At 39.5% G+C, this 26,165-nt stretch overlaps 1 protein-coding gene across 2 annotated transcripts in view; it reads right to left on the reverse strand.

Moving 5' to 3' along the window:
• TCF12 (transcription factor 12) overlaps positions 1-12,061 on the reverse strand; it is a 393,224-nt gene extending 381,163 nt beyond the window's left edge. The window contains exons 1-3 of one of the 2 annotated variants that reach the window (XM_060097288.1): positions 11,733-12,061; positions 10,653-10,749; positions 9,652-9,724 (exon numbers count right to left, since the gene is read on the reverse strand). In XM_060097288.1, coding sequence (XP_059953271.1) covers positions 9,652-9,724; positions 10,653-10,727 — 148 coding nt within the window. In that variant the 5' untranslated portion in view covers positions 10,728-10,749; positions 11,733-12,061. The remainder of the gene's footprint in view (positions 1-9,651; positions 9,725-10,652; positions 10,750-11,732) is intronic. The other variant, XM_060097287.1, reaches the window with a different exon arrangement.
• Positions 12,062-26,165: the final 14,104 nt, after the last annotated feature.

The raw sequence follows: 26,165 nt of genomic DNA on the forward strand, positions 1-26,165 counted from the left end.
GCTTATACTGTATTCCAAGAAGAATTTCCTTTATATTAACAAGTCCACCACAATTTTTTTCTGTATTTAAAATAATTGTCTCTAGCCTAGACTTTTAGTACAAAAGAGAAATTCTTATTTTGAGTTGAAAACAACAACAGTGGGGAGGGAGTGAGGGAGATTCACACACACACACACACACACACACACACACACACACACACACGGGGAGGTCTATAATACCTTTTTGGAAATCCATGGGGTTGGGTGGGTTTTAGAATTCCATTTTTCAGATTTTAGAAAAGAAATACAGTATACATACCATACCATACAAATCACCCCCAGCACCTGGTAATCATACAGTAACTAGAAAAATAGGAAATGTCAATGGCCTCCCTTCAGATAAGATCGAATCTTGCCACTAAAATAATTTATGCTGAATTTAAAGGAAAAAAATTTGATTCATATCTTTTCCAATTTCAAAATGGCAGATCAGTGATTGTGGACCTTTGGCAAGTAAAAAGGTGGTCTTGACATATAATAAACTGTGCTATCACCTAAAATAAAAAGAACTAGCTGATGCTTAAATAAGAGACACTTAGGATATGTAATAAAGTCTTAAAGTGGATCTAATTACTTGCCTAGTTGGAAAAGCATAATCAATTCAAGCTGCCTGTAAGTTGCCACCAAGAGATCCAACATGCATCATCTTCCCCCTTTAACTTTATTCCAAATTGGGACCAACAATGAAAAACATTTTCCTAAACCTAAGTATGTCAAAGTCAGCTGGATACAGTAGGGTTTCCAAATAGCAAAAATCTAAGAGGACCTCCTAACTCAGGAGAACTCAATGACTTTCATCCCTTGTTTATGAATGCCCATATAAACTCAGATTCTCTAAACTAACTTGTGGCCAAATCATGCTTCTGCAGTAAGTTCAAAGTGAGCCTAGCATTTTTTCCTCTCCAGTAGCATAGTAAACCTTTTTTTTATTCCCAACAATCTCAAAACAACATACGCCTCAGAACAGAGAGGCTGGATGACTGTAATTCCCTCCAAGCAGGGATCCCCATGGTGTCCCACCACTAACTCACAACTCTTGCTGAGAGCAGCAGCTCATATGCTCATTGATTAGAGTTGTGTAATCAGATTAAGTTCAACCTGTGTTCTCTACATTAACCACCAGTGAAGTGGTGGAAGAGTCATCATGAGTTGATCCTGCTCATTTTAAAGCCTCACAATGGTTCACTGGCAAAACCACCAGAAGAAAACAAGTGAACAACTTTTGAGGGAGGCTAATGCCAGAAAGACTTCCTTTGAGTAACTGGAATAATTTTTCAAATTCAGAGTATTCCCTCAGTTCAAATTCAGGCACTTTCATAACACCTAAAACAGATCTGAGAAAATGACATCTTGGGCCAGCTTTCTTCATTTTTAATAACCAAAAATAAGGTATAGTAGTGGGTTATTTTTTTTAAAAAAGGTAGTATTTTCTGTCCTGTGCCTTATCTCAAATTGTTTTTTTATTTTATTTTGAAGGTTTCATCCCTGAGTCACTGCCCAATACAATAAAAATTAGTAACCAATCCCTAATCCGTTTTCATTTCTGTGTGATCTTTAAATGTGATCTTTAAGTTCCCAATCAGCTTATAGTAGCTTGGATGACTCACCATGGTCTTTATGAGAGCACATTTTTAACCTGGAACACATGAGAGCACATTTTAAACATGGAACAAAAAATCAAAGCTCTCCCTGTAAAGGCATACAAGTCAGGGGTATGTGAAAAAATCACAGGATGATCTGGATAGAAAAAGAAAACAGAAGTTCAAATGACAGTTATATATATTACCAACAAATTTCTCTGTGCTTCAGCTTACAGAGTAACAATTTGCTCCCTACCAAAACCACCCCCCTCCCCCAATGTAACATTCCCTTTTCATAGATTTTTGTAGGAGCAAGAAAAGATCCAGGATAAAGACAGCCAAAGAAAATATACTCTAAGGCTGGTCTTCTCACCAAAGAAAGGATAGTATAGGACTGCATCCCACTCCACCCTGGCCTCTACCCCCAAAGATACAAAGGAAAACAGGAGGAAGGCAATGTCATAAGCTAAACTCAATGCATCCTCCTAGAACTTCAGTTTTACTTAATGATTAATTAAAACATATTTCTATTACAACAAATATGTTTGTGCTAAGGAGTAGAAAGTAAAATGCACATGAAGATTTTTAAGATAAGATTTCTTCTGCTCACTTACAATGTGTTGCTTCAGGCTACCAGGGGAGTTTATGCTCCTTCCCTGCCATTAAGAAAAAAGTGGAGAAGCTCTACCCTAGAGACTCATTCTCTTCAACCTGTCTCCCAGCCATTCTATCCTCTCAGGTCACATCATTTTTATTTTATTTATTTATTTAGACTACACTTCATTCTAGAAAGGAAAATTTTCAAGCAGCTAGAGAGCAATATAGAGAAAACACTACATCCAGGTGGCGATGCCTAAACATGAAAGAGGGTTTTCAAAAGGTGTACACATTTCTGTTTACCATTCTGCACTATACAATATGTAGTCCACAAAATAATAGTATTAAGAAGAAATGAGCTACAAAAAATAAAGCTAAGGTTATTAGGTACCTAATGACCTTTCAAAACTATTCTTCAGCCTGATTTTGGCACTAGAAAGCAACTCTGGCATGTTGCCCTTGGGGGGCATTTCCTCACCCTCCCCACCGCCATAAAACATCGCATTTTATCTAAAGTAAAATGAGGTAATGCCTATAAATAGCTTAGCATAGCACCTAGCATATGATAATAGTTCAATAAACATTGGCTATAATACTGGTTATAATTATTACTATTAATAATAATATTACATTAGTATTACTTAAGAGGGTGCCATAGGCAGCTACAATTTTTGAATCTACAGTGTAGCAGGCAATATATAGAGATAATCTTATTTGATCCTCATAAGGACTCTGAAGGTAAGCATTATCATCCATTCTTCATAAAGGAGAAAAGTATGCTCAGATCATTTAAATGACTTGCCTAGGGCCACCCAGCTAATAAGTTGCAAAGCACTGTTCCAATCTAGTCATCTGGCTCCTGAGCCCAATTCTTCCCACTGCACTATACTACCTCTCTTATAAAAAGTCAAGAATTCAAGGGCTCTCTCACTGATAGACTCCAACTAGATTCCACTCCATTTCAATAAGCACAGGTCAAAGAATGACAGGAATTCCCTCCAGTCAACAGACAACCAAATTACATACAAATACAAATCTGCACCAAATATCATCAAACACTCCATCCGTAAACTAATAAAAATTTGTATTTTTACATTAAATAATCAACCAAAGTCACTAATTCTATACATCTAACTCCACCATTAACATCAATTCTTGACCTGATCATTTATCTCCCTCTGAGTTCATTTTCCTAAGGGTATTCATTCACTCACTTAGTTTTAAGTATAACTTGTAGGAACAAACACCCAAATCTACATCTCCTATCCAAAGGAAACTGAAGTGTAGATAAAAATATATGCATGTACAAAAAGGTATTCACTATCATATTTTTTATAACAAAACGCAAATCAACAAACAAAATCTCTAAACGTCAAGCAGTAATATAACTGATTTGATGTTATGCTATATTCATCCCATGTAATAATACCATACAATAATTTTAAATGGAGCTTATGAAGAACCTTTAAGAACATGAGAAAATGCTCATAACATCAAGTGAAATTAAAAAGCAGGACATGAAATGAAACCATCAGTAAGCTCTCAACTTTGCAAACATAGAACAGGAAAAAAAGACTAAAAGGAAATAAATCAAAATGTAACAATTTTCTCTGTATAGTAAAATAACCGGTGTCTTTTTCCCCTTGTTGCTTTTTCTGTTCTTCAATTTTCTTTTCAATGATGATTATGTATTAATTTTATAGGCAGAAAAGAGTTTTTTCACCAAAATTTTTAACTCATCTTGCAGCACTCTTCTCTCATAAATCCCTAAGTTAGCCAAGAGTCCCAAGTCATGTGAAATTTAAAATGCTCAAAACATACCAGCATCTTTATTTTTTTTCTCCAGCATTACTACCCTCCAATTATGCCAGAACTGCAAAAGTAATTTCTCTCACCTACAGAAATCCAGTCCTTCAAATTCTGTCAATCCTTTTCTTCTAGTATTTTTCCTTCTTACTTCCTATTTTCCCTTCCTACTTCCTATACTAATACCAAGTCCAAACCTTCACCAGCTCATCCCCAGATTAGCACAATAGCCTCCTGAATAAGTAAATGCTTTCCTTATTCTACTGCCTCACCACTAACAATTCACTCCACCACAGTTCACTCTGTGCCAGATACTGTTCCTGGAGCTTTACCTGTATTAACTCGGTTAACATTCATAACGACTCTATGAGGATAGCTACTATTATTAGTCCTATTTTACAGATTAAGAAATAGAAGCACAGAGAGGTTAAGATACATACCCAAGGTCACCAGCTAATAAATGGCAATGATTAGATTTGAACCCATGCAGTCTGGCTCCAGATAACAGTATATAAATATGAGCTACTCAAGGAGTGCAGGAGTGGTAATCAATAAAAATCAGTTTCTCTTTCCCTGAACTGTGTACATACAGGCCCTTGGAGTAAGCCTCCCATTTCCGGGTCTCTTTTCATGCTATTCCACAACTGGGAGGACAGTTCTTCTCTTCCCTAATTCATTTTTCATATCTCCTTTAAAAGCCAACTTTAAATTCAAAATTTTTGAGTTTTCCTTAAGCCAGTTCCCTCATTCCTCAGCACATTCTTACTCTTATGGACTCAATTTAACCTATATTAATGTGCAGTTGTTGACATTTTTTATGTTATAGAAGTTTACCTCACATTTTTACATTTTATCTTCCTGTCTAGATAATGAAATGCCTCCACTTTTTTTGGTCTATGTCCTTCTCCATTTGCCACCTTCCCAAAAGCTAGTAGAATAGCAACCTGCACAAAGTAAATACTAAATAAATATGTGGTTAACTGATAAATCTAAGATAAATATGGCTCAACTATTTAACAAAGCAGAAAGTCTTCTGAACTAATATATTTAAATGTTTGTCTTCTTTTCATTTTATTCCCTAAGCACAAAAGCATTAGATTTGTAATTTCAACATTCCCATCCAAAAAAACATATTCAAGCAATACCCAAAAGCAGTCCTATTAAATACTTTTTTTTAAAAAGATATCCCACACACTGTCCAGAAACTCCTTTTTTTTTCCCCAGGAGACCTTTTCTAATAGTGTTATTTTACTCTCTTGTGGCAAGAGTTATCCAAGTCTTTGACAACACTAAGCAGGCAGTGACATTCCAGATGTATCAACTGTTCAAGAACAAAAAAAGACTATTTGGCTTTAATAAGAGATTATCATAAATAGGCCCATTAAACCTAAAATGTGAAAACAACTGTGTTTATATTTAAAGTTGAGTATCTTCATCTTTATCTTCTTATCCAAGAAAATGATTTTAAATGTTTAAATTGTTAACGAAAACAGATAGAAATAATAATTAATTAAAGGTATGGCTCACTGTATATAATAAACAAGTCTCTAAAATACTATGACCTAATCAAACTGGTTTTCAAACCCATTATAAGCCATGACTACTTAAAAGAGCACTATAGGAACTACTCCGAAAAGCACACAGTACTCATGGTTATAATCTTGTCTCTAATTTTTGTTTTCCAATAAAGTATTTTCATATACAGATTTTCTCTAAAAGACTCCTTTGCTACTTAACTTTTACATTACATGTGCCACTTAACAGTAGGCCATATTTATCCTAAAATCTTATATTTTTCCTCATATGCCTGCTGACTCTGCAATTACTCTAATTCATCACTACAGCTCGCCAGAAGCAAATGTCTAATATGGTTCAGTTACCCAAATAACTACTAAATTTGAATGTATATTACTATACACTATAGTTAACAAACTTCAACACTGATAGGTACACAATATGAAACACATCCTACTCATAACTTTACAATACTTTAAGTGAAAAAGCTAAATCTAGTTTCCCCCCTATTTAAAATTACCATTCCTACTTATATTACAGTTCAGTTAAAAAACACACTGGTAAAATTTTGGTGTTCCCTTTCTCGATATTTCAAATAATGCTATAGCAATTTAAAAAGCTTACTCCATTTTAATTGAGTGAGTAGGTGTTTACTAATCTTTCCCTTTTTTTAAGAAATTACTTGAGAAGTAGATACAGTTATAATAGGGAAACACCAGGAATCCTTGTGATGATGGAACTGTTACTGTATCTTGAGTATATCACTGTGAATAACCTAGTTGTGATATTGTACCACAGTTTTACAAGATGTTACTGTTGCAGGAAACATGTTAAAGTAAAAGTGGGATCTCTGTATTGTTTCTTACAACTGCATATGAACCTACCATTATCTCAAAACAAAAAGTTTAATTTAAAAAAATATTGAAGAGTAATTTAATGAGAATTCATTTTTCTGGCCTCCCAGAAAATTTTTTAAGAATTCAATATTTTCAAAAATCCCAAACGTGCATATGAAAATACCCCCCAAATGAAAAACTGTATTCCTTTTACAAATTAAGAGCTAGAAAATAATTCTTATAATTCTTTCCAAAAATCTTGAGCAAGAAGAAATCTATAGTGTTACAAAAGTCTGATTTGAACAAGGAAAAGTAAAAGCTTTACTTGCTTGTTAAAATAACTCTCTAGATAGAAATATAAGAGACAGACTCAATATATATAGATGGCTTACTAAACAAATTTATCCCACTCCCTTCCAACATCTCTTGTTACTTGGATTCAAAAACTAACAAAGGAAATTTTTCAGATATCATGTAAACATTTAAACTACGAAAAATTAAATCCAGTATCACAAATTAGTTCTCCATACTCAGTCCCTGAAGCTGGAGGGGACAGTGGATTTAAACACCAGAACTATTTCCAGTTTGTCAATCCTTTCAACAAGCTTTCCTCCTATACACTGTCCTCCAAAAGTGCCTCACCTTTAACTCCTACAGAGAGAAACCTCTGTCTCAAGGTCACCATAAGAATACCTCACAGCTTCTATCATACCAAGCAGACAAATTCACAGTGTATCATTATGCAAAGAAAATTAACACCCTTGATGAAAAAATATGACTATAAAAATTCCTCAAGACAAATGAATAACAGAAAATACACATTAGCCTTTTCCATTGAGACTTTTGATGAAGTGTCAGCTATCATACAAGTTATATATCGCTTTAGGAATAAGATTTTAAAATAACATCACGTACTATATCATATACACTGAAATTAAGTCATCCTCAAAAAGGACAATCAATAAAGAAAATTATACACACAACTGTGGTTTTCATGAGGCAAAAGGCTTGGGATTTTGCAAATGTTACTTCAAAAACAAGGTAACTCTAATCTTTAAGTCACCTCTTCAGAAGGAAAGTCAGATCTTTAGCTCCTTATACACTGCAAGTAATCAGACATTAGGACATATTACATATCCTTTGACATGAGATCATAAGATTATTAAAGTATCAATAAAATATACAAATAAAACAATATTGCCACATCAACCTCTTTTAGACATTTCCTTTAAGATAAGAAATGGCTATAGGACCATATCTACCAGTATACTTTCATGTAAAATGACTGCTTTGCTATTTTCCCTTCCCCCCAAATCTAAATCTATTCACTGATTATTAGAGGTCATAGCTTTTTTTAATTAAAATTTTTTCCTGAAATTTAAAATAAACCACACAGATAAATATTTAAGTTCAAATTTTCAACGGATAAAAAAACCTAACAGTTTTAAAGCTATAAATTTCCTGCTCTAAAGAATCAAATATTATGAACAATTCTACAATGTAGAAAAATAATTTTTTTCTTTGTATAATGCATGCTACAGAAAGAAGGACCCACAACTGTTCCAATGTCATGCTAGAGTTCACTGAACTTTTTTTTAAATTTTAGACTACATAAATCATACCTTAATTTTAAAAAGTAAAAAATATGTATTTGCCCTTATTCTAAAAACAGAAAGTATTTCTAAGAGCCAGTTTCTGAAGTTCATGTCCTTGATATCTATGAATGTCAGTTAAATATATTTTCTACAATTCAAATCAGAGCTAACAGTCTGAAACAGCAATATCACTATTCATTTAATGAAATATACTAAGCATCTACTATGTATTAGACAAAGGAAATTTGAAAGTTCCTGAGAATGTATCAGTTGCAAAAATTGACATGTACTCACAACAGTAATAAAGAAAGAGAATATAGCCTTCTTCTATATTAACTAATAATCTTCTCTCCTCAACCCAAAAAAGCGATGATTTTCAAACCACTACCAATAAATGGATAGAGGTGGGAGAAGAGCTGGGGTTTGGCTGACATTTTATGATATCCTTTTGATTACGGATAATATTAGTCTTTAGAATATTTAAAATTCAAAATGTTTTTATTTGAGATGTTAAACAACATGCTACATTTTCCCCTTAAGTTGTAATTTCATCATTAAAAATGAATTTTAGTAAATTAAGGTAGCGTTTGATTTTTAAATAGAGACTTGTTTTAATGTAAAGTGGTATAAAGGGTTAAATTGGTTATGAAGTTGACCTTCTTTTCTGATGTTTTGCTCCCACAGTATCTTAAGAAGTCAACTATCATTTTACTAGGGGAAATAAAAAAGCACTGGTCAAAGAGGAATTACTGAGTTTCAGCCTAGAGACTTGACAGCTGGTTTTCTTATGTTGCTGTCTTGGCTTCTGTTTGTTTTTTTTTTTTTTTTTACCTCTCCCAGCACTAAGGAATAAATCTAAGTTAAACAGAAAATGATAGCTTTTGTACACTAGAATGGACCTTGCTTCTGGAACATTTATTTTTTTTAAATCATGAGTATAACTAAGTAAGAAAAACCAAAAATGCACACTTAAGAAATATGGAATAAGTGTTAATATTGGAGCAGAGTAGTTATAAATATACAGAAAGTAAATTTGAGGACGAAAGCACTAGTGTGGAACTAGGAATCTAATTTAACTTACTCTAAACATCCTAATGTAACATGAACGTAGGACAGAATTCAATCATCTGTGTTATTTGAAAGTACATCTAACTTTCTATTCATTTATTTGTAACATTTCAAATAACTGTGCACAAAATTGTTAACTTCCTTAAGACTTCCAAAAGGAATAGCCATCTTTTAAAATAAGTGTTACTAATTACTGCTTGACTCAATTCCACTTTTCATATGCATATTTTAAATAATATTATTTTACCAATTCTTTAGAATCCAAAAGTTTAATAACATTAATGGGCTAAAATTTAGAAAATTTTTAAAATACAAATATTTAAATAAATAATTTTAAAAAATACTATACATGGACCAAAGAGCACTTTCTTCTGGTACTTTTCTAAATACAGAGGCATGCTATAATCCCTTGCACTCAAACAAGATAATTTTCAATTTAAAAATTTAGAGAAAAGAGAATAATTTTTTAAATTCACATTGAAATTCTTGAAGAAATGTCAATGGATCCTTAAAGGAACAGCCCCCATTTGGGGCTTGTTTGTTTTTGTTTATAGTTTTAACTAGACATCACAACACCAAAATATGAGTTTCTGATTTTAGACATGAGCTTACCTGATCCGCTGAACTGACTGCTTCCCAGTGTCGTTGGTCTGGTTTTCCCACTATTAACAGGTGGGGAAAACATCTGCAAAATAACCCAAACGCATCTGTGAGTTGTGAAATTCTTCTAGATTCCTTGGAAACAAAAGTCCACCAAGAGTCATCAATTAGTTGCTGTATTTCAGAGGGAAGTTAAAATAAAATTGGATATATACATTCAGACCCAGAAAAGCAAATACACTTAGTGATATTATTTCCTCACACTATTTGGAAATACTGGCTATTTTCTGTTCTGAAAACCCAGTCAGTTACATGAGAGATTCTAAGATCATTAAGTTTAAGTGGTAAGTTTCTGTCAATGATCTTCGTTTTGTACCAGCAGTTTGGTACCAGAATTCAACGCATTAGAAATAAGGGCAGTGGGGCCAGCTGATATTTTTAAGTCACTCAATTATTTCCCATGTTAAGAAAAGTTTAAATGTACATACACATATGTACTTCTTGTATATGCATATGTTCACACACATATACACATGTATAAGTACATATATATTTATATTAAAATGGTTCCATCCAAAAGGCTGGGAATCCTAGCCCTTCACTAGCTTTCCTGTAACTGACATCTTTCAGGTACCATAAACTATACCACATCTTGAAAAGGAAAATGGTTAGGAGTGTTGAAGAAAAAACAATTTTTTTTTCATATGAAGTTCAAAATCCCTAATAATCATCAGGGTCAGAGGATGACTCAACCAAAGCTCAAGATAACGCTGTTCTCCTTTTAACTGGCTAAATCAAATGACCCCTCTGGCATTAAAGTTTTAAATCTGCAAGTCTAGACATTACATCAAAGTTCAGGTGTCCAACTTGGGGGAGCTGGACTCCAGCCCTGAGAACTACTGCTCAAAGCAGATGGAGTTCACGCCGCTTAGTCTCCACGTCGCTCTCCCCCCTTTCTTTCTTTTTCTGTAAACCTCAGCAGAACCCCAAGATGCCGCAGAAAGCTCTCATACCGCACTGAAGTCCAGCAGGTCGCTCAGCTCCTTGTCGGTCCCTATAGCAGCCATGCGCTGCTGCTGGGGATTCATCTTCGGCCACTTCTAGCAGGTCCTAAGACAGAGGAAAGAGGCTCAGCGAGAGACCACCGAGGCCCAAAGTGTGTACGGGAATGGAGAGGGGCGTAGAAGAAGAGGAAAAACGCCGGGCTGACTTCCAATACCCTACTCGTTCCCCACCGCCGCGCGGGAAGGGGTCAGGAGAGCCGGGCGCTCGCGCCGGGTCCGTGAATCCACGCGTTTCTCGGCCCGGCCCGGGAGCCGTAGCTCCCGCAACTCGCCGCCTCTCCCGCAAGTTTCCGAGCCCGTCCCTGCCCCCTCCCCGGCGCCCCCTACCCCGCGCAGCCGCGGGGTGCCGGACGCGCGGGGCCCGGCCCGGGCGGGGGTCTCGAGGGGCGAGGATGAGGGGTGATTGGGCATCCAGCGAGCGGAGCGGCGGCGAGGGGAGTAGCGAAGTGACTCTCTGGCTCGGCAACAATAGAACTGACAAGTTGCAGGGAACGCGCCGCTCGCAGGCCCGCGTCTGCGGCGGCCGCCGCCGCCGCCCGGATGTCCCCCGCAGGCCCCGGGGGTCGGAAAGCACACCCCCCACCGCGCGCGTCCGAGGGGTGTTTTTAAAAAGAAAACAGAAACATCGACAACTAGCCCCGCTCTTGCCCGACGTCCTCCTCCCCCGGCTCGGCCTCCTCCCACTTTTGCTACCCTGCCCGCGGCCGGCCGGCCCCGGACCTGCCTAACAATGAGCCTGGCTCGGCAGCCGAAGAACCCGCTCTCCCGCGCGCCCCGGAACCCCAGCCGAGCACTGAGCGGGGCGCGCAGGCCGAGCGCGCCGCCCGCGGGCCTGGACGTCCGCGACTCTTCACCTCCGCCCCCACTCCGCTCCCCAACTTGGAGGGGACCCCGAGTTCGCCTCTGTACAAAGGGGCGCGGAGTTGGGGCGCGGGCCGGGGGCGCCTCCGCTCCGGCAGGGACGCGGCGGCGCTCCGCAGCCCCCAGCCCCAACACGGCGTCCCCTCCCGCTTGCCGGCCCGCAATTACCTGCCGCCCCGTCTCCGCATCCAACCACCCCGATTAAAGTTCACTTTGGCCGGGAGAGCGGGCTCGGGCTTCCCTTGCACGGCCCGGCGGTTCGGCTCACTTTCCCCCGCGCGAGCTCTCGAATCCGGGCGGGGGAGGCGGCTCTCAGGCCTGGCCGCCCCTTTCTCCCGGGGCGGGCTGGCGGTCCCCCCAGATAGAACTTGTGGGTCTCCTCAGGCGGACATTTTTTTCGCTGAGGCGGCCTCAGCACCGCGCTCGGCTCGGCTCTGGATCCCTCCGCGCCGGGAAGAGCCCCGGGTTAACCCCTTCGTCCCCCGCCCGCTCCTGCCGCCTGCGCCGAGGAAGTGGGGCCAGCCGAGGGGGCGGGGAGGAGCCTGCGGGAACGGGGAGGGGCCGGCGCGCGGCTGGCGGACAAAGCCCGCGGTGGGGTGAGGCGGGCCGGAGTCGGAGCCGCCGGGGAGGGGCTGGAGTCACGCGCAGACACCCAGCGAGGCAAGGCCAGGCCGCCCGGGAGGACGCCTGGTCGGGCCCCCGGGAGAGGGTAGGCGGGCACCGTGGCGCCTCCCCGGGCTCGTCCTGCTCCGGCTTCCCGCCCCGAAGCGGAGCGGCGGAGACGCTACAGCGGGCGCATCTGGAGCCGCTGCCCAGGCCACCCAGCCCGAGGCCGCAGAGCCCTGAAAGGCTTCCGTTCCCGAGCAAGCCGCGCTGGACGCCGGATGCCACACTCGGCCAGGCCCGAAGGCTCCGGCCCTGGGAGGCTGCGTAGGGCTCGGCTTGGAAGATGCGTGTGTGGGGAAGGAGACCGGCCACCTCGGTCGGCTTTTGGAGTAGGTACGGTTAGTCAGATTCGTTGCTGAGCGGAATGCAGAAGAGGCAAAACCCTCAAACCACACAAAGCAACGTGGGCTTCAGGTTCCCAAACACATCACTCACTCAAGCGTCCAGGTCTACAATCCTCTCTTTCCATCCGAATCCCAAAAGAGGCCACCGAATCGCACAGCAGGACGAGTTCTTGTAAATGGATCAAGCCAGTCCCTTCATTTTATAGAGACAGCCCAGAGAGGTTCTGTCACAAAGTCGCAGTCTTGGTGCAAGTACTGAACTTGGCCTGAAGAACCCCAAACGGAGTAAGAAGAGGACAAAATAACTAAACCTCAATTTCATTCTATTCAGATGTCAAAGTAAGGTTTTCTCCAATAGCAGCCAATGTTTTGACTCTTTTGGGTCAGTGAATGCAGTAAAGACCAGTAAGCCCCAGGCGGAAGAAACACTGTGAGGAAAGAAGACATATCCAAAGTAACAAATTGAAAAATGCAGCCAACGCCTTGAGGGCAACAACCTGGCAAGAAGGAGCTATTGGATCCCAGATTTGCATGGAAACAAGGAGATAGGCTTAGCTGCAAATATGCAATTACTGTACTTTATTACAAACAGAGCTGTCCAGCGGAAGAAGGCAATTGTAGCTTGGGGGTGAGGGTTTCCATTACGTTCTCACCGGCTACACCCTGCACCTGGCCAGATCCTGTGGTAACCTCCCCTGTATCTACTACTCCTTATCTAGGTAAACACCTACCCCCTTTCTTAGCATCACATCCCTGGCCTGGCTGCCTACTGGAGAATGCGGTTCCATTCCAAGCAAATGAGCAAAATTCCAATCTAAATAAAGCATCACAGTCCCATTCCATCCTACAGTTACTGGTTGGCAATGTGCATGACACAATTTGGGCCAATGCTGGGGGCTTTGGGGAAAGTTTTTGTTTATTTTTTTTTTTCATATTCTGAGAGCTTCAGAGGCAGCTTTCTCTTTCTGCACATACTCAAGAAATCCAGGAGCATAAAAACAATGAAAAAATGTGAAGGAATATCACCAGCATATTTTATGGAAAAAAAAAAAAGCAAGGAACCTCTGGACTTTGGGCAGCCATCTTCCAACCACCAGGTCCAGCCAGGTGAAAATAAAGCAGACATGGAGAAAGCATAGGCAGAAAAACATATGCTTTGGTGATGTTTTTGAGTCTCTAATCACAGCTTCTGAACCCAGGACTACTGTCATTGACGGAACCAACAGGATTAGAGTATTCTGCTGTTTGTAATCTAATGTGTTCTAAGCGATATAGGCCCAATGGCTATTTTTTGTGGCAAAGACCTAAACATCAAGATGAAAAGTCTGACTAGAACTTTTAAGGCCCCATACCAATAGAAAGATTCTCAGTAGTAAAACTGAAGAGAAATCTTGGGGAAAGGAGAAGGCATATAATCCCATCTCAAGATAAAAGGAAAGCCAGTTTCTTCTCATCCTTCTCATACAACTAACTTAGAGGAAGAAATTACTGTCTGCCCAAACCCTCGGTCATGGGGGCTTCCTCACTCCTTTGAGGGACTGACTGAAGTTTTTCATTTCTATTATGGCCCATATTGTTATATACTTTATTTTCCTCATTAGATTAAACACTCCTTGAGGGATGGGACTGCTATGCATCTGTCTATACTGTGCCCCTAGCATAGTGCCAGGTGTATAGTACACACTCAAAAAAGGGAGGCTGGAATTCTATCAGTCATTTGACATTAAACATGAATATATTTCTTATCCTGTAATACAGTCTTGTCATGTATCATTTTTAATAGGGGAATATTTTCCCCACCAATGGATTTTCTATAATACTCTGGACATATATGGAAGACAAAAAGAATATAAAAACTGGAGTTGGGCTTCCCTGGTGGCGCAGTGGTTGAGAGTCCGCCTGCCGATGCAGGGGACATGGGTTCGTGCCCCGGTCCAGGAGAATCCCACATGCCGTGGAGCGGCTGGGCCCATGAGCCATGGCCGCTGGGCCTGCGCGTCCGGAGCCTGTGCTCCGCAACGGGAGAGGCCACAGCAGTGAGAGGCCCGCGTACCGCAAAAAAAAAAAAGAAAGAAAAAGAAAAAAAAAAAAAAGCTCAGAGAGAAACAGTCAGTAACACAAATTCAGTGATAATTAATAGTACTGTTTCTATAGTATAAGTTAATATCAATAAATCAATATTGAAATATATTTAATGAACGCTTCTTACATGCAAGGCATGGTGCTAAATGCTGTTTAGGAACAGAAAATATCAAACCCACCCTGCCACTCTATACTCGAAAACACACACAAACAATTTTATCAGGGAGACCTGAAATACCCAAAGAAACCTTTACAGTCAAAAGAAAAAGCAGCCAAAACAATGAAGTTTGCTCCCTTGGGAGAATGACTTGAACTTGGCCTCTCATTCAGAAGGCAAGAATTCTAGAAAGCTCAGAGAAGGAAAAGGAGGAGGAGGAGAGAATAGAGCCAATCAAGTCAAGTGGCAAGTTGCTATCTAGATGGAGTGACTGGCCTCCTAACATTTTCCCCTTAGAACCAAGGTTAATGGCTAATAGACTCCCTTGTAGCTCCGTGCTCTGTAAGACAGCAGCTAGGAGTTTATGCTTTCTTTTCCACAGCTGTCCCCTTGGGACTAAAGGGAACTATTTTATGTAACAATTAGTTTAATAAGAAGTATTACGTTAACTTCATGGCACTCACATCAAAGATGAATTAAAAGCTAAGATTTTCCACTTTTATCATAAGCCAGGTTCTACTAGTCATCAATGATCCCCTCCTCATTCTCTTTGATCAGCCAGCAAGAATCCCTCACCTTTGGGGGATTTCCTGGTACGGATTTTGCCTTTCCTCTCTGTTCATAGCTAAAAAGAGTATTCTCCTTGCTAGTGTCATTTATTATATAAGCCATTAAATGGCTTTACTGCAAACTTCTCTGCAGAAGGTAAAGCAGGAGATCTCTAGAGGGTAGGGGGATTAAGTGAACATTTGTACATTGGTTGCTGAGGCTCCCAGATATCTTTACCAACTTGGCTACCAGATTCCAGCAGCCAGACTTTCAACTTCCAAGGATGAGATTAGAAGATCCTTCTATGTGGAATCTGATCACCCAAGAGGAAAGACCTGAAGATATTAACATGGGAGGTTCCCCACCTATTAACCCAAACAAGTAATTCTATAGAGATGTTTATACCTGACAAACCCCCCACCCAATCACTCAGAGTTTCCAGTCAGCATTGTATTGTCCTGTTCTTAAATATGAGCAGACAACCAAGTATTGGTTATCAGACATTTGAGAGAAGCCACTATCATGTGAGACATTTAGAGCATTTAGCATTGAAAACGGGAGAGTATAAATGGAGAGAAAATTGATAAATGCTTTGGAAGAGGAAGTTAAGGAAATCTCTTAGAAAGCAGAGAGGACAAGTTCAGGAAGTACAAAATCCAAATAATAATGGCTCCAAAAAGAGAGATAAGGGGGAAAAATGATGAAGGTCATCAATGAAATAATCTAAGAAAAATTCCCAGAACTGAAGTACATGAGTTACCAAATTAAATGGGTTCACGAAGTGCCCACCAAAATAGATAAAAATAGATCTATACCGAAGCATGTGATCAGGAGATTTGAGCATACCGAAGACGAAGATAAGATCTTCAAGCTTCCAAAGAGAACACAAAACAGGACAAACACAAAGAATTAAGAACCAAAATGCCAGCCATTGTTCAACAACACTAGAAGCTAGTGGGCAATGGAACAAGGCCTTCAAACATTCTGAAGAAAGAAAATTACTAAATGAAGTAATGGTTTGGAAGTATTTTTTTAAGTAACTCTATATGTCATATCATTTTTAAAGCAAATATTACTTTTCTCTGGTTAATGTGACTTTATCAATGTGACTAAGTCAATGTGACTTAGGGATAAAGATACACCCAACTGGGTCCCAGATAGAACACACAGCGGCCTCACCTACAAATAATACACATACAGTTTTGCTCTCTTTTCTCAGCATCTCTGAAGAATTTTTAAAATATTATTAACTTTTGGCAAGCAAAGAATCCTCTAATTATTATATTCTCTTTTGAATAGTCAAATTTAATATACATATTTCTGGTAGTCTGATCTTAGTTATTCACTGCAATGAGGTAAGCATCCAAACAACAAACACCTTTTTGGTTTTTTGTTTGTTTGTTTTGGCTGCGGCGCACGGCTTGCAGGTTTCTAGTTCCCTCAAGGGATCGGACCCAGGCCCCCTACAATGGAAGCTCAGAGTTCTAACCACTGGACCGCCAGGGAATTCCGGGTTTTTTTTTTTTTTTTTTTTTTTTTTTTTTGCGGTACGCGGGCCTCTCACTGCTGTGGCCTCTCCCGTTGCGGAGCACAGGCTCCGGACGCGCAGGCCCAGCGGCCATGGCTCACGGGCCCAGCCGCTCCGCGGCATGTGGGATCCTCCCAGACCGGGGCACGAACCCGCGTCCCCTGCATCGGCAGGTGGACTCTCAACCACTGCGCCACCAGGGAAGCCCCCGGGTACTTTTTAATACATCAAATTTTAAAATATTTTAACCAGATTTTAAAATATCTTTGCCATGTATTTGAAGAGGCAGGTGCCTAGGAACTAAACAAACTAATAGAAGTGTCTTAAAAAAGCTGACAAACACTGGACTACTTATTTTGCTCCATCCATTTAACCTGTCCTTGTTTGGAATAAAAGTTTGAAAACTGATGTGGAGTACCAACAACGACTGAAGAGATCTCACTAGAATGTAAGCTCCATGGGGCAGAAATCTTTTTCTGTATGGTTCATTAGTGTATTCCAAGCACCTAGAAGACAGTGCCAAGTAGATAGTATATGCATAGTAAATATTTTGGGGGCTTATGAAAAACTGAAAGAATAAATGAATGACAGAAGGCACTTTAGTCTTGAAAATAACAACTGAATGTTTAAGTAAGTAAGTAGCTGGGCTTTTGAAAATGGAAATTAAATTTGCATCCATAATTTCCTTGTGACCACCATTATAAAAAACGTGCAAAAGAATGGTAGTGAATATTTGTCATAGTCATGAACGTCCACCATCATTTTTTTTTTTTTTTTTTTTTTTTTTTTTTTTGTGGTACGCGGGCCTCTCACTGTTGTGGCCTCTCCCGTTGCGGAGCACAGGCTCCGGACGCGTAGGCTCGGCGGCCATGGATCACGGGCCCAGCCACTCTGCGGCACGTGGGATCTTCCCGGACCGGGGCACGAACCCATGTCCCCTTAATCGGCAGGCGGACTCTCAACCACTGCACCACCAGGAAAGCCCCGTCCACCATCTTTTTTTTTTTTTTTTTTTTTTGCTGTACGCGGGCCTCTCACTGCTGTGGCCTCTCCCGTTGCGGAGCACAGGCTCCGGACGCACAGGCTCCGCGGCCATGGCTCGCGGGCCCAGCCGCTCCGCGGCATGTGGGATCTTCCAGGATCGGGGCACGAACCCGCGTCCCCTGCATCGGCAGGCGGACTCTCAACCACTGCGCCACCAGGGAAGCCCCGTCCACCATCTTTTAAACAGACTTTCTGTATTAAAGAACGTTCCCGTGACATAACTCCTGCCTTCCTAACATGTAAGTTAGAGCCCAAAATTCCAAAGACCTTTTGCAGCCAGGACACAGACTTGTGACCTAGGCACCTGCTCAAGGAAACAAGCTACAGTTCAAGCCGCCATTTTGTCATTTGATTGTTAGTCTTTTCTTTATTGATATGCAGAGCTCTTTTTTTTTTAAATTTATTTATTTTTGACTGCGTTGGGTGTTCGTTGCTATACACGGGCTTTCTCTAGTTGCAGCGAGTGAGGGCTACTCTTCGTTGCGGTGCATGGGCTTCTCATTGTGGTGGCTTCTCTTGTTACGGAGGCTGTAGGCTCGCAGGCTTCAGTAGTTGTGGCACGCGGGCTCAGTAGTTGCAGCTCGCGGGCTCTAGAGTGCAGGCTCAGTAGTTGTGGCGCATGGGCTTAGTTGCTCCGCAGCACGTGGGATCTTCCTGGACCAGGGCTGGAACCAGTGTCCCCTGAATTGGCAGGCGGATTCTTAACCACTGCACCACGAGGGAAGTCCCAATTCACTGTATTAAAGAACTTGTGTTCAATTATCAACAAAGAAAAGTGGGAGATGAAAGAAAATGAGGATAATCAGGAGAGCTCTAAGTTTAGAGGTTGACATTTTGTGAGAATCTTGTTACTCTCAGTGATAAGCACATTCCTTATCACCTGGAAAGGCAACCTGGTGTCTGGAGTTGATAACACTCCTAACAATTATTTTAAGAAGTGCCATCCTTCCCTATTCTGATCATTTACCAGCCCTCTAGTACTTGGGTTTTTAGTGTGTAGAAGTTTTCCTTTGTTGGAGTGAGAAGGCACTAATTACATGTGCTTTAATATGGTATGGATTCTCTGTTCTTGTTTTTTTTTAATTAATTTTTATTGAAGTATAGTTGATTTACCATGTTGTATTAGTTTCTGCTATACAGCAAAGTGAATCAGTTATACATATACATATATCCACTCTTTTTAAAATTCTACTCCCATATAGGTCATTACAGAGAATTGAGTAGAGTTCCCTGTGCTATACAGTAGGTTCTTATTAGTTATCTATTTTATATACAGTAGTGTGTATATGTCAATCCCAGTCTCCCAATTTATCCCCTCCCTTTTCCCCCTTAGTAACCATAAGTTTGTTTTCTACATCTATGACTCTATTTCTGTTTTGTAAATAGGTTCATTTGTACCATTTCTTTTAAGATTCCACATATAAGCGATATCATATATTTGTCTTTCTCTGTCTGACTTACTTCACTCAGTAAGACAATCTCTAGATCCATCTCAGTTCCTACTTTTTATCTTGTTATCTATTTTGGAAATGATTAATCCTTAATCTGTGAGTGTGACCTGCACATCTCCCTGAATATATAAGCTGACTTCCATCATACCATTATGAGCACATGTGTGTTAGGAGCTACCTACCTTAAAAAGATACTCAATACCAGAACCCTCCAGAAAGAGGAGAAACAGACAGAGCCAGACCTGAGATTTTCATAGGAGTAAAAAAACTCTTTTTTGGCTTCCTCAACTCCTTTTGTGACTTCACCTCTCTTACTTCTGAGAAGAAGCAGATAGATAGCACTTAGAAAAGTGGTTCTCAAAGTGTGGTCCCTGGACCAGTAGTATAAATAGCACTTGGCAACCAATCAGAAATGCAAATTCTTGGGCTGCATCCTAGACCTACTCTGTGAGTGTAACTCCATCTCAGAAACTCTGAGGGTGGGGCTAGCAACCTATTTTTTAACAAGTCCTTCCTGTAATTCTGATGCACACTCAAGTTTGAGAAACAGTGCCTTAGAATGGTGTCCCTGTGGGGCCCGTAATGCCTCAGAATAATAAAGCTGAACACGAAGTGGGCTGCTAGAGTATAGTTACCTTGAATAAAGACCATTAGAGAAATGTACTGAACAAGGTAGAGCAATGCTGAAAGGAATAAAATGCCTATAAATTAACCATTTTAAGATGGTTGCTAAAAGCAAAAGTTATTCCTGGTGAAAAGTCCAGAAAAAGAAGCTAGGTGACACCAAGTTCAGCTCAGCACATGTCAGATCTTATAAATCTTTTCTTACAAGTCATTGGTATCTTTGACAAATTTAGTCTATTATAGTGAACTTATTGTTTATTTTAACATTTATGAAAAATCAGGAGAATACATGGTCAATATTCTCAAGTTCTTAGGGGCATAGTCTCAGTTTCTCTCAACTAGGAGCTCTTCAGGGGTAAAGGATGTATTTTCTCTTTCTTATCAATAACTGTATCTTCTCTCTAACCCCAATAATCCCTCAGTAATTGTCTAATCAATTAAATGAGAAATTGTGTTTTCAGTGAAAGTTGCCTTTTCTTGAGTTCATTCCCCTGGGTGATTTGATAAAATGAATTGTCTTGGATTGGATGATTTAGATTGCACTTAATTATCCACACTTTCTTTTGAGAGGAGTTAGGGAACAATTGTTCTCATATACTGCAGAAATATTTTATTTTGAGACCATCTGTTGAATTTCTAATTTCACTGCAAAAACATTTTTATGCAATTACACATTAAGTTTTGGTGATTGGCACATTCTTCTCTAAATCCAAAATACCTTACTACAATTTTCCCTATTTCATTTGCATTATAAGCCTGCAGGATTTTTCTTTATTGTTTCTAATCTTTAAACATATCACCTTAAGCTTTCAAACTATATTCATGATAAAAGGATGCCATTGAATATTTTAAACATCTATTACTTCTTCTGGAATTGGGAATGAAACCTGAGGAAAATACTAGATGGGACTGATATCCTTTCCCAGATCTTTGGCTACCCTCTTCTACTCCATTTCTAATGGTCTGATGGTGTTCCGTCTTGATTTTACTCTATTTTTTATGAAGTATGCTTGATGGATTAAAACCATCAAAGATATAAATATTCTTTGCTTTCTAAATCTCTAAGCTTGCATTTAGTCTGTAGCTATGAGTCGACCTAAGATTAAAGAAAGTGAAAATGAAAGAGTTAATAATCATCTAGAATATATTTGCATTTCCTTCAGTAACATTTTTTATTTGTACAAGCGATTTAGAATTTTATCTTTCTAGCCCAATAATGCAGGTTTCTTAGAAATATAGCTTCATTACACTCATTTGTTGAATCAGAAGTGCTCTGATTTGTTTTTCCAATGAACTCCATAAGAACAGGAGCACTAATCTATAAGAAAAAAACTATCTATCTTGGCTCTCCCAAAATGCTCCTGTATTGACTTGTGTGACTGTCAGTCACACTTGAATGGAGCTCAGAATACTAATGAGATCAAAATCATAAGCTTATCCCCAAAGGATCTGTTAACTTCTCTCAGAGAAGCAGGGGTCTCTTCACTACAGATCTGTCTTCTATTCCTGACTATCTCAAAAAGTATTGGTCCCAGAAGGACAGAGCATAAGAATGCAACTGGCCCATCAATAACGTCATCTGTGTGTTGCCTTTTTTTTTTTCTCCATCTATAGAATTGAACTGATTTAGAGATAGGTACACATAGAACTTAGAGAACTATTTAAAACATTAAGGTGATTGAGTAATTGGTAAGAAAGTGGGGGGTTAGGGGAGGACGTATGCTCAAATGGGAACTAATTCTCTGCACTTATATACAAACTTAAAATTGAGATTATACTCTAAACACAATTTTAAAACCTAATTATCTTATGAAAAATTTCAAACATACAAAAGTAGAAAGAATTGTATAATGAATGCCCTTGAACCTACCACCCAGCTTCAACAATTATTCAAGCACCCTCACCTCCATATTAATTTGAAGCAAACATCAAATCATTTCATCCACAAACAGTTCAGCACTTACATCTAAAAGATAGGATGCTTCTAAAAATTATAATGACAATATCATTATCACATCTACAATGTTTATAAAAATGCTTTAATATCAAATATTCAGAATGGAACTGAATGTAGATGGATACTGTGAATAACGTTGCAATGAACATGGGAATGCAGATATCTCTTCAAGATAGTGATTTCAAATCAAGTTTCCCCAAATTGTTTCACAAATTTTTTTTATTACAGGTGATTTGTTTAAACTGGGATCCAAAAAAGATCCACACAGTGAATTGTCTGATATGTAAGTCTGTTAATCCATGGCTTCTCCCTCCTCTTTCAATTGATTTGTTAAAGCAAAACTGTGTTCTTTGTCCTGTAGGATTTTGCATAGCCCAGGTTTTCTGATTGTAACTCTCCTGGTGTCATTTAATATGTTCCTTTATCACCTGTAAATTCTGCAAATTATTATTTATATATATAGGATTGATAAAATTCTAGTTTGATTTTTGGCAAGAATATTCCATAGTGATGTTATATACAGGAGGCAAGTAATGTCTGCTTGTCTCTCTTTTCGTGAAGTTAGCCATTATTGATGATCATTTCCTAGTTGCATCATTTCATTACAGTTTACAATATAATGATATTCTATCATTTCTGCATCGATTATTAGCTGGAATACTCTGTAAAGAGAAATTTCTTCTCATCAACTATTAGGTTACCCTGAGGTACAATATGAGAGGTGACATAGATGCAATCTCTCAACCACCCAAAATTCCCTACTTGGCTGACTGGAAATATTTCGACTGGCTAAAATGTTAAAGTGAACTAAACTATCTTCCAAATAAATGCAATTGGTATACATTTTGGAGTACTAAAAGTTTTCTTTAATTTTTGAATGTGATACTTCTGATTCCAATTTAGATATCATACAATCTACTTTTTTCCCAAACAGAATGCTTTTTTTTTTTAACGTCTTTATTGGAGTATAATTGCTTTACAATGGTGTGTTTGTTTCTGCTGTGTAAAAAATGAATCAGCTATACATATACATATATCCCCATATCCCCTCCCTCTTGTGTCTCCCTCCCACCCTCCCTATCCTACCCCTCTAGGTGGTCACAAAGCACCGAGAGCGGATCTCCTTGTGCTATGTGGCTGCTTTCCACTAGCTATCTATTTTACATTTGGTAGTGTATATATGTCCTTGCCACTCCCTCACTTTTTCCCAGCTTACCCTTCCCCCTCCCTGTGTCAAGTCCATTCTCTAGTAGGTCTGTGTCTTTATTCCCATCCTGCCCCTAGGTTCTTCATGATCTTTTTTTTTTTTAATTCCATATATATGTGTTAGCATACGGTATTTGTTTTTCTCTTTCTGACTTACTTCACTTTGTATGACAGACTCTAGGTCCATCCACCTCACTACAAATAACTCAATTTCGTTTCTTTTTATGGCTGAGTAATATTCCGTTGTATATATGTGTCACATCTTCTTTATCCATTCATCCGATGATGGACACTTAGGTTGCTTCCATATCCTGGCTATGGTAAATGGAGCTGAAATGAACATTGTGGTACATGCCTCTTTTTGAATTCTGGTTTTCTCAGGGTATATGCCCAGGAGTGGGGTTGCTGGGTTGTATAATAGTTCTATTTTTAGTTTTGTGAGGAACCTCCATACTGTTCTCCATAGTGGCTGTATCAATTTACATTCCCACCAACAGTGCAAGAGTGTTCCCTTTTCTCCACAGCTTCTCCAGCATTTATTGTTTCTAGATTTTTTGATGATGGCCATTCTGACTGGTGTGAGGTGATACCTCATTGTAGTTTTGATTTGCATTTCTCTAATGATTAGTGATGTTGATCATCCTTTCATGTGTTTGTTGGTGATCTGTATATTTTCTTTGGAGAAATGTCTATTTAGATCTTCTGCCCATTTTTGGATTGGGTTGTTTGTTTTTTTGATATTGAGCAGCATGAGCTGCTTGTCTATTTTAGAGATTAATCCTTTGTCAGTTGCTTCGTTTACAAATATTTTCTCCCAGTCTGAAGGTTGTCTTTTCGTCTTGTTCATGGTTTCCTTTGCTGTGCAAAAGCTTTTAAGTTTCATTAGGTCCCATTTGTTTATTTTTGTTTTTATTTCCATTTCTCTAGGAAGTGGGTCAAAAAGGATCTTGCTGTGATTTATGTCATGGAGTGTTCTGCCTATGTTTTCCTCTAAGAGTTTGATAGTGTCTGGCCTTACATTTAGGTCTTTAATCCATTTTGAGTTTATTTTTATGTATGGTGTTAGGGAGTGCTCTAATTTCATTCTTTTACATGTAGCTGTCCAGTTTTCCCAGCACCACTTATTGAAGAGGCTGTCTTTTCTCCATTGTACATACGTGCCTCCTTTATCAAAGATAAGGTGACCATATGTGCGTGGGTTTATCTCTGGGCTTTCTATCCTGTTCCATTGATCTATATTTCTGTTTTTGTGCCAGTACCATACTCTCTTGATTACTGTAGCTTTGTGGTATAGTCTGAAGTCCGGGAGCCTGATTCCTGCAGCTCCATTTTCCTTTCTCAAGATTGCTTTGGCTATTCTGGGGTCTTTAGTTTTTCCATACAAATTGTGAAATTTTTTCCAAACAGAATATTTGAAAGCTATTTTTCTAAAACTCCTGGGCATAGGCTGCAACCCTTTTCTTTAGGAAGAAAATTAAATTAGAGTAGCAGTGTCCAGAGGGAAGCCAACAGTGATTGTCATCATTTATTTTCTTTATTTACTCAGTTCATGTGGTCAGGTTCTGTGGGATACAGGTGATATTGGTCAAAACTCATTAAATAAGTTAGTTCATAGGTATATTTAAAAATTAACTCTTATCCAACAAAAGAGTTTTCACTTAGGGTTAACAGAACATTCACCCTTCATATTATTAGGGGGCCTCAAGCATTAAATACTTAAGCAGAACTCAGAGCAGACTTGAAACTGTGTAGAGTTTCCATGTTCTGATTTCAGTACTTACAATCTACCATGCCAGAAATCGAAAACCAGTATGAATGCTTTCCTGTAGACAATTACTGTTTCTGTCCATTTCCATTCATTGTGGAGAGAGAGAATTTTTGGATGAGTATGATTGCCAGATAAAATACTATACCCAGGGCTTCCCTGGTGGCGCAGTGGTTGAGAGTCCGCCTGCCGATGCAGGGGACACAGGTTCGTGTCCTGGTCTGGGAAGATCCCACATGCTGCGGAGCGGCTAGGCCCGTGAACCATGGCCACTGAGCCTGCGCGTCCGGAGCCTGTGCTCTGCAAAGGGGGAGAGGCCACAACAGTGAGAGGCCCGCGTACCGCAAAACAAAAACAAAAATAAAAACTATACCCTATTAAATCTGAATTTCATATACACAAGTAACAATTTTTTATATAAGTATGTCCCAAATATTTCATGGAACATATTTATTCTAAAAATGGATTTGTTCTTGGTCTAAAATTCAAATTTAATTGGGCATCCTGCACTAAATCTGGCAACTCTATGGATTAATAAAGCCTAATGGTCACTGATCCTTAAAAATTAAAAAGAATATATGTTGTATAATGTAAAGCAACACTTCTAATACAAATTACCTCAGCTGCTTGTTAGAAAGCAGATCCCGATTCTGCACATCTGGAATAGGACCTGAGATTCTGTATTTTTAACAAGCTCTTGCTTAATGTTGATGCTGTTACTTCATAAGCCACTATTTGTGCAAGGCTGTAATGAACATATTTTTTGTTTGTTTGTTTGGTTGTTTTTTTGTCTTGTTTGTTTGTTTTTTGGTAGCCCAGCATCTGAACTCTCTGAGCTTCAGAACTTACTGATATGTGAGGCTTGAAAGAAAGTTAATCCCAATTCTTACTATCTAGAAAGTGAAAGAAGTTGTCAAATACTTTACTGTCCTCCCTTCCACCCTGGATTCAGGTTCACGGCCCACCCTCAGCCAATCAGAAGCACCTGCATGGCCTTGAGTAGAGAACTAGTAACACAAAGAAGCAAGGACAGCAGTCAGTTCTTTCTCTTGCAGCATTGCAGTTGCCAAGTTAAGTTCCCAGGGCAGTTTTGGTGGCGGAGGAAGGTGGCAGAGTCCAGCATGCTGACCAGCATCAGTAATAGCAGTCTTCTCCCGGGCTGTTTCTGCAGTATGATTTGGGGCAGTTCTGAGCTTGGTTTTCAACCCTCATAATGATTCTGTGAGCT

The sequence above is a fragment of the Mesoplodon densirostris genome, chromosome 4 (assembly GCF_025265405.1).
Source record: "Mesoplodon densirostris isolate mMesDen1 chromosome 4, mMesDen1 primary haplotype, whole genome shotgun sequence".
Classification (NCBI taxonomy): domain Eukaryota; kingdom Metazoa; phylum Chordata; class Mammalia; order Artiodactyla; family Ziphiidae; genus Mesoplodon; species Mesoplodon densirostris.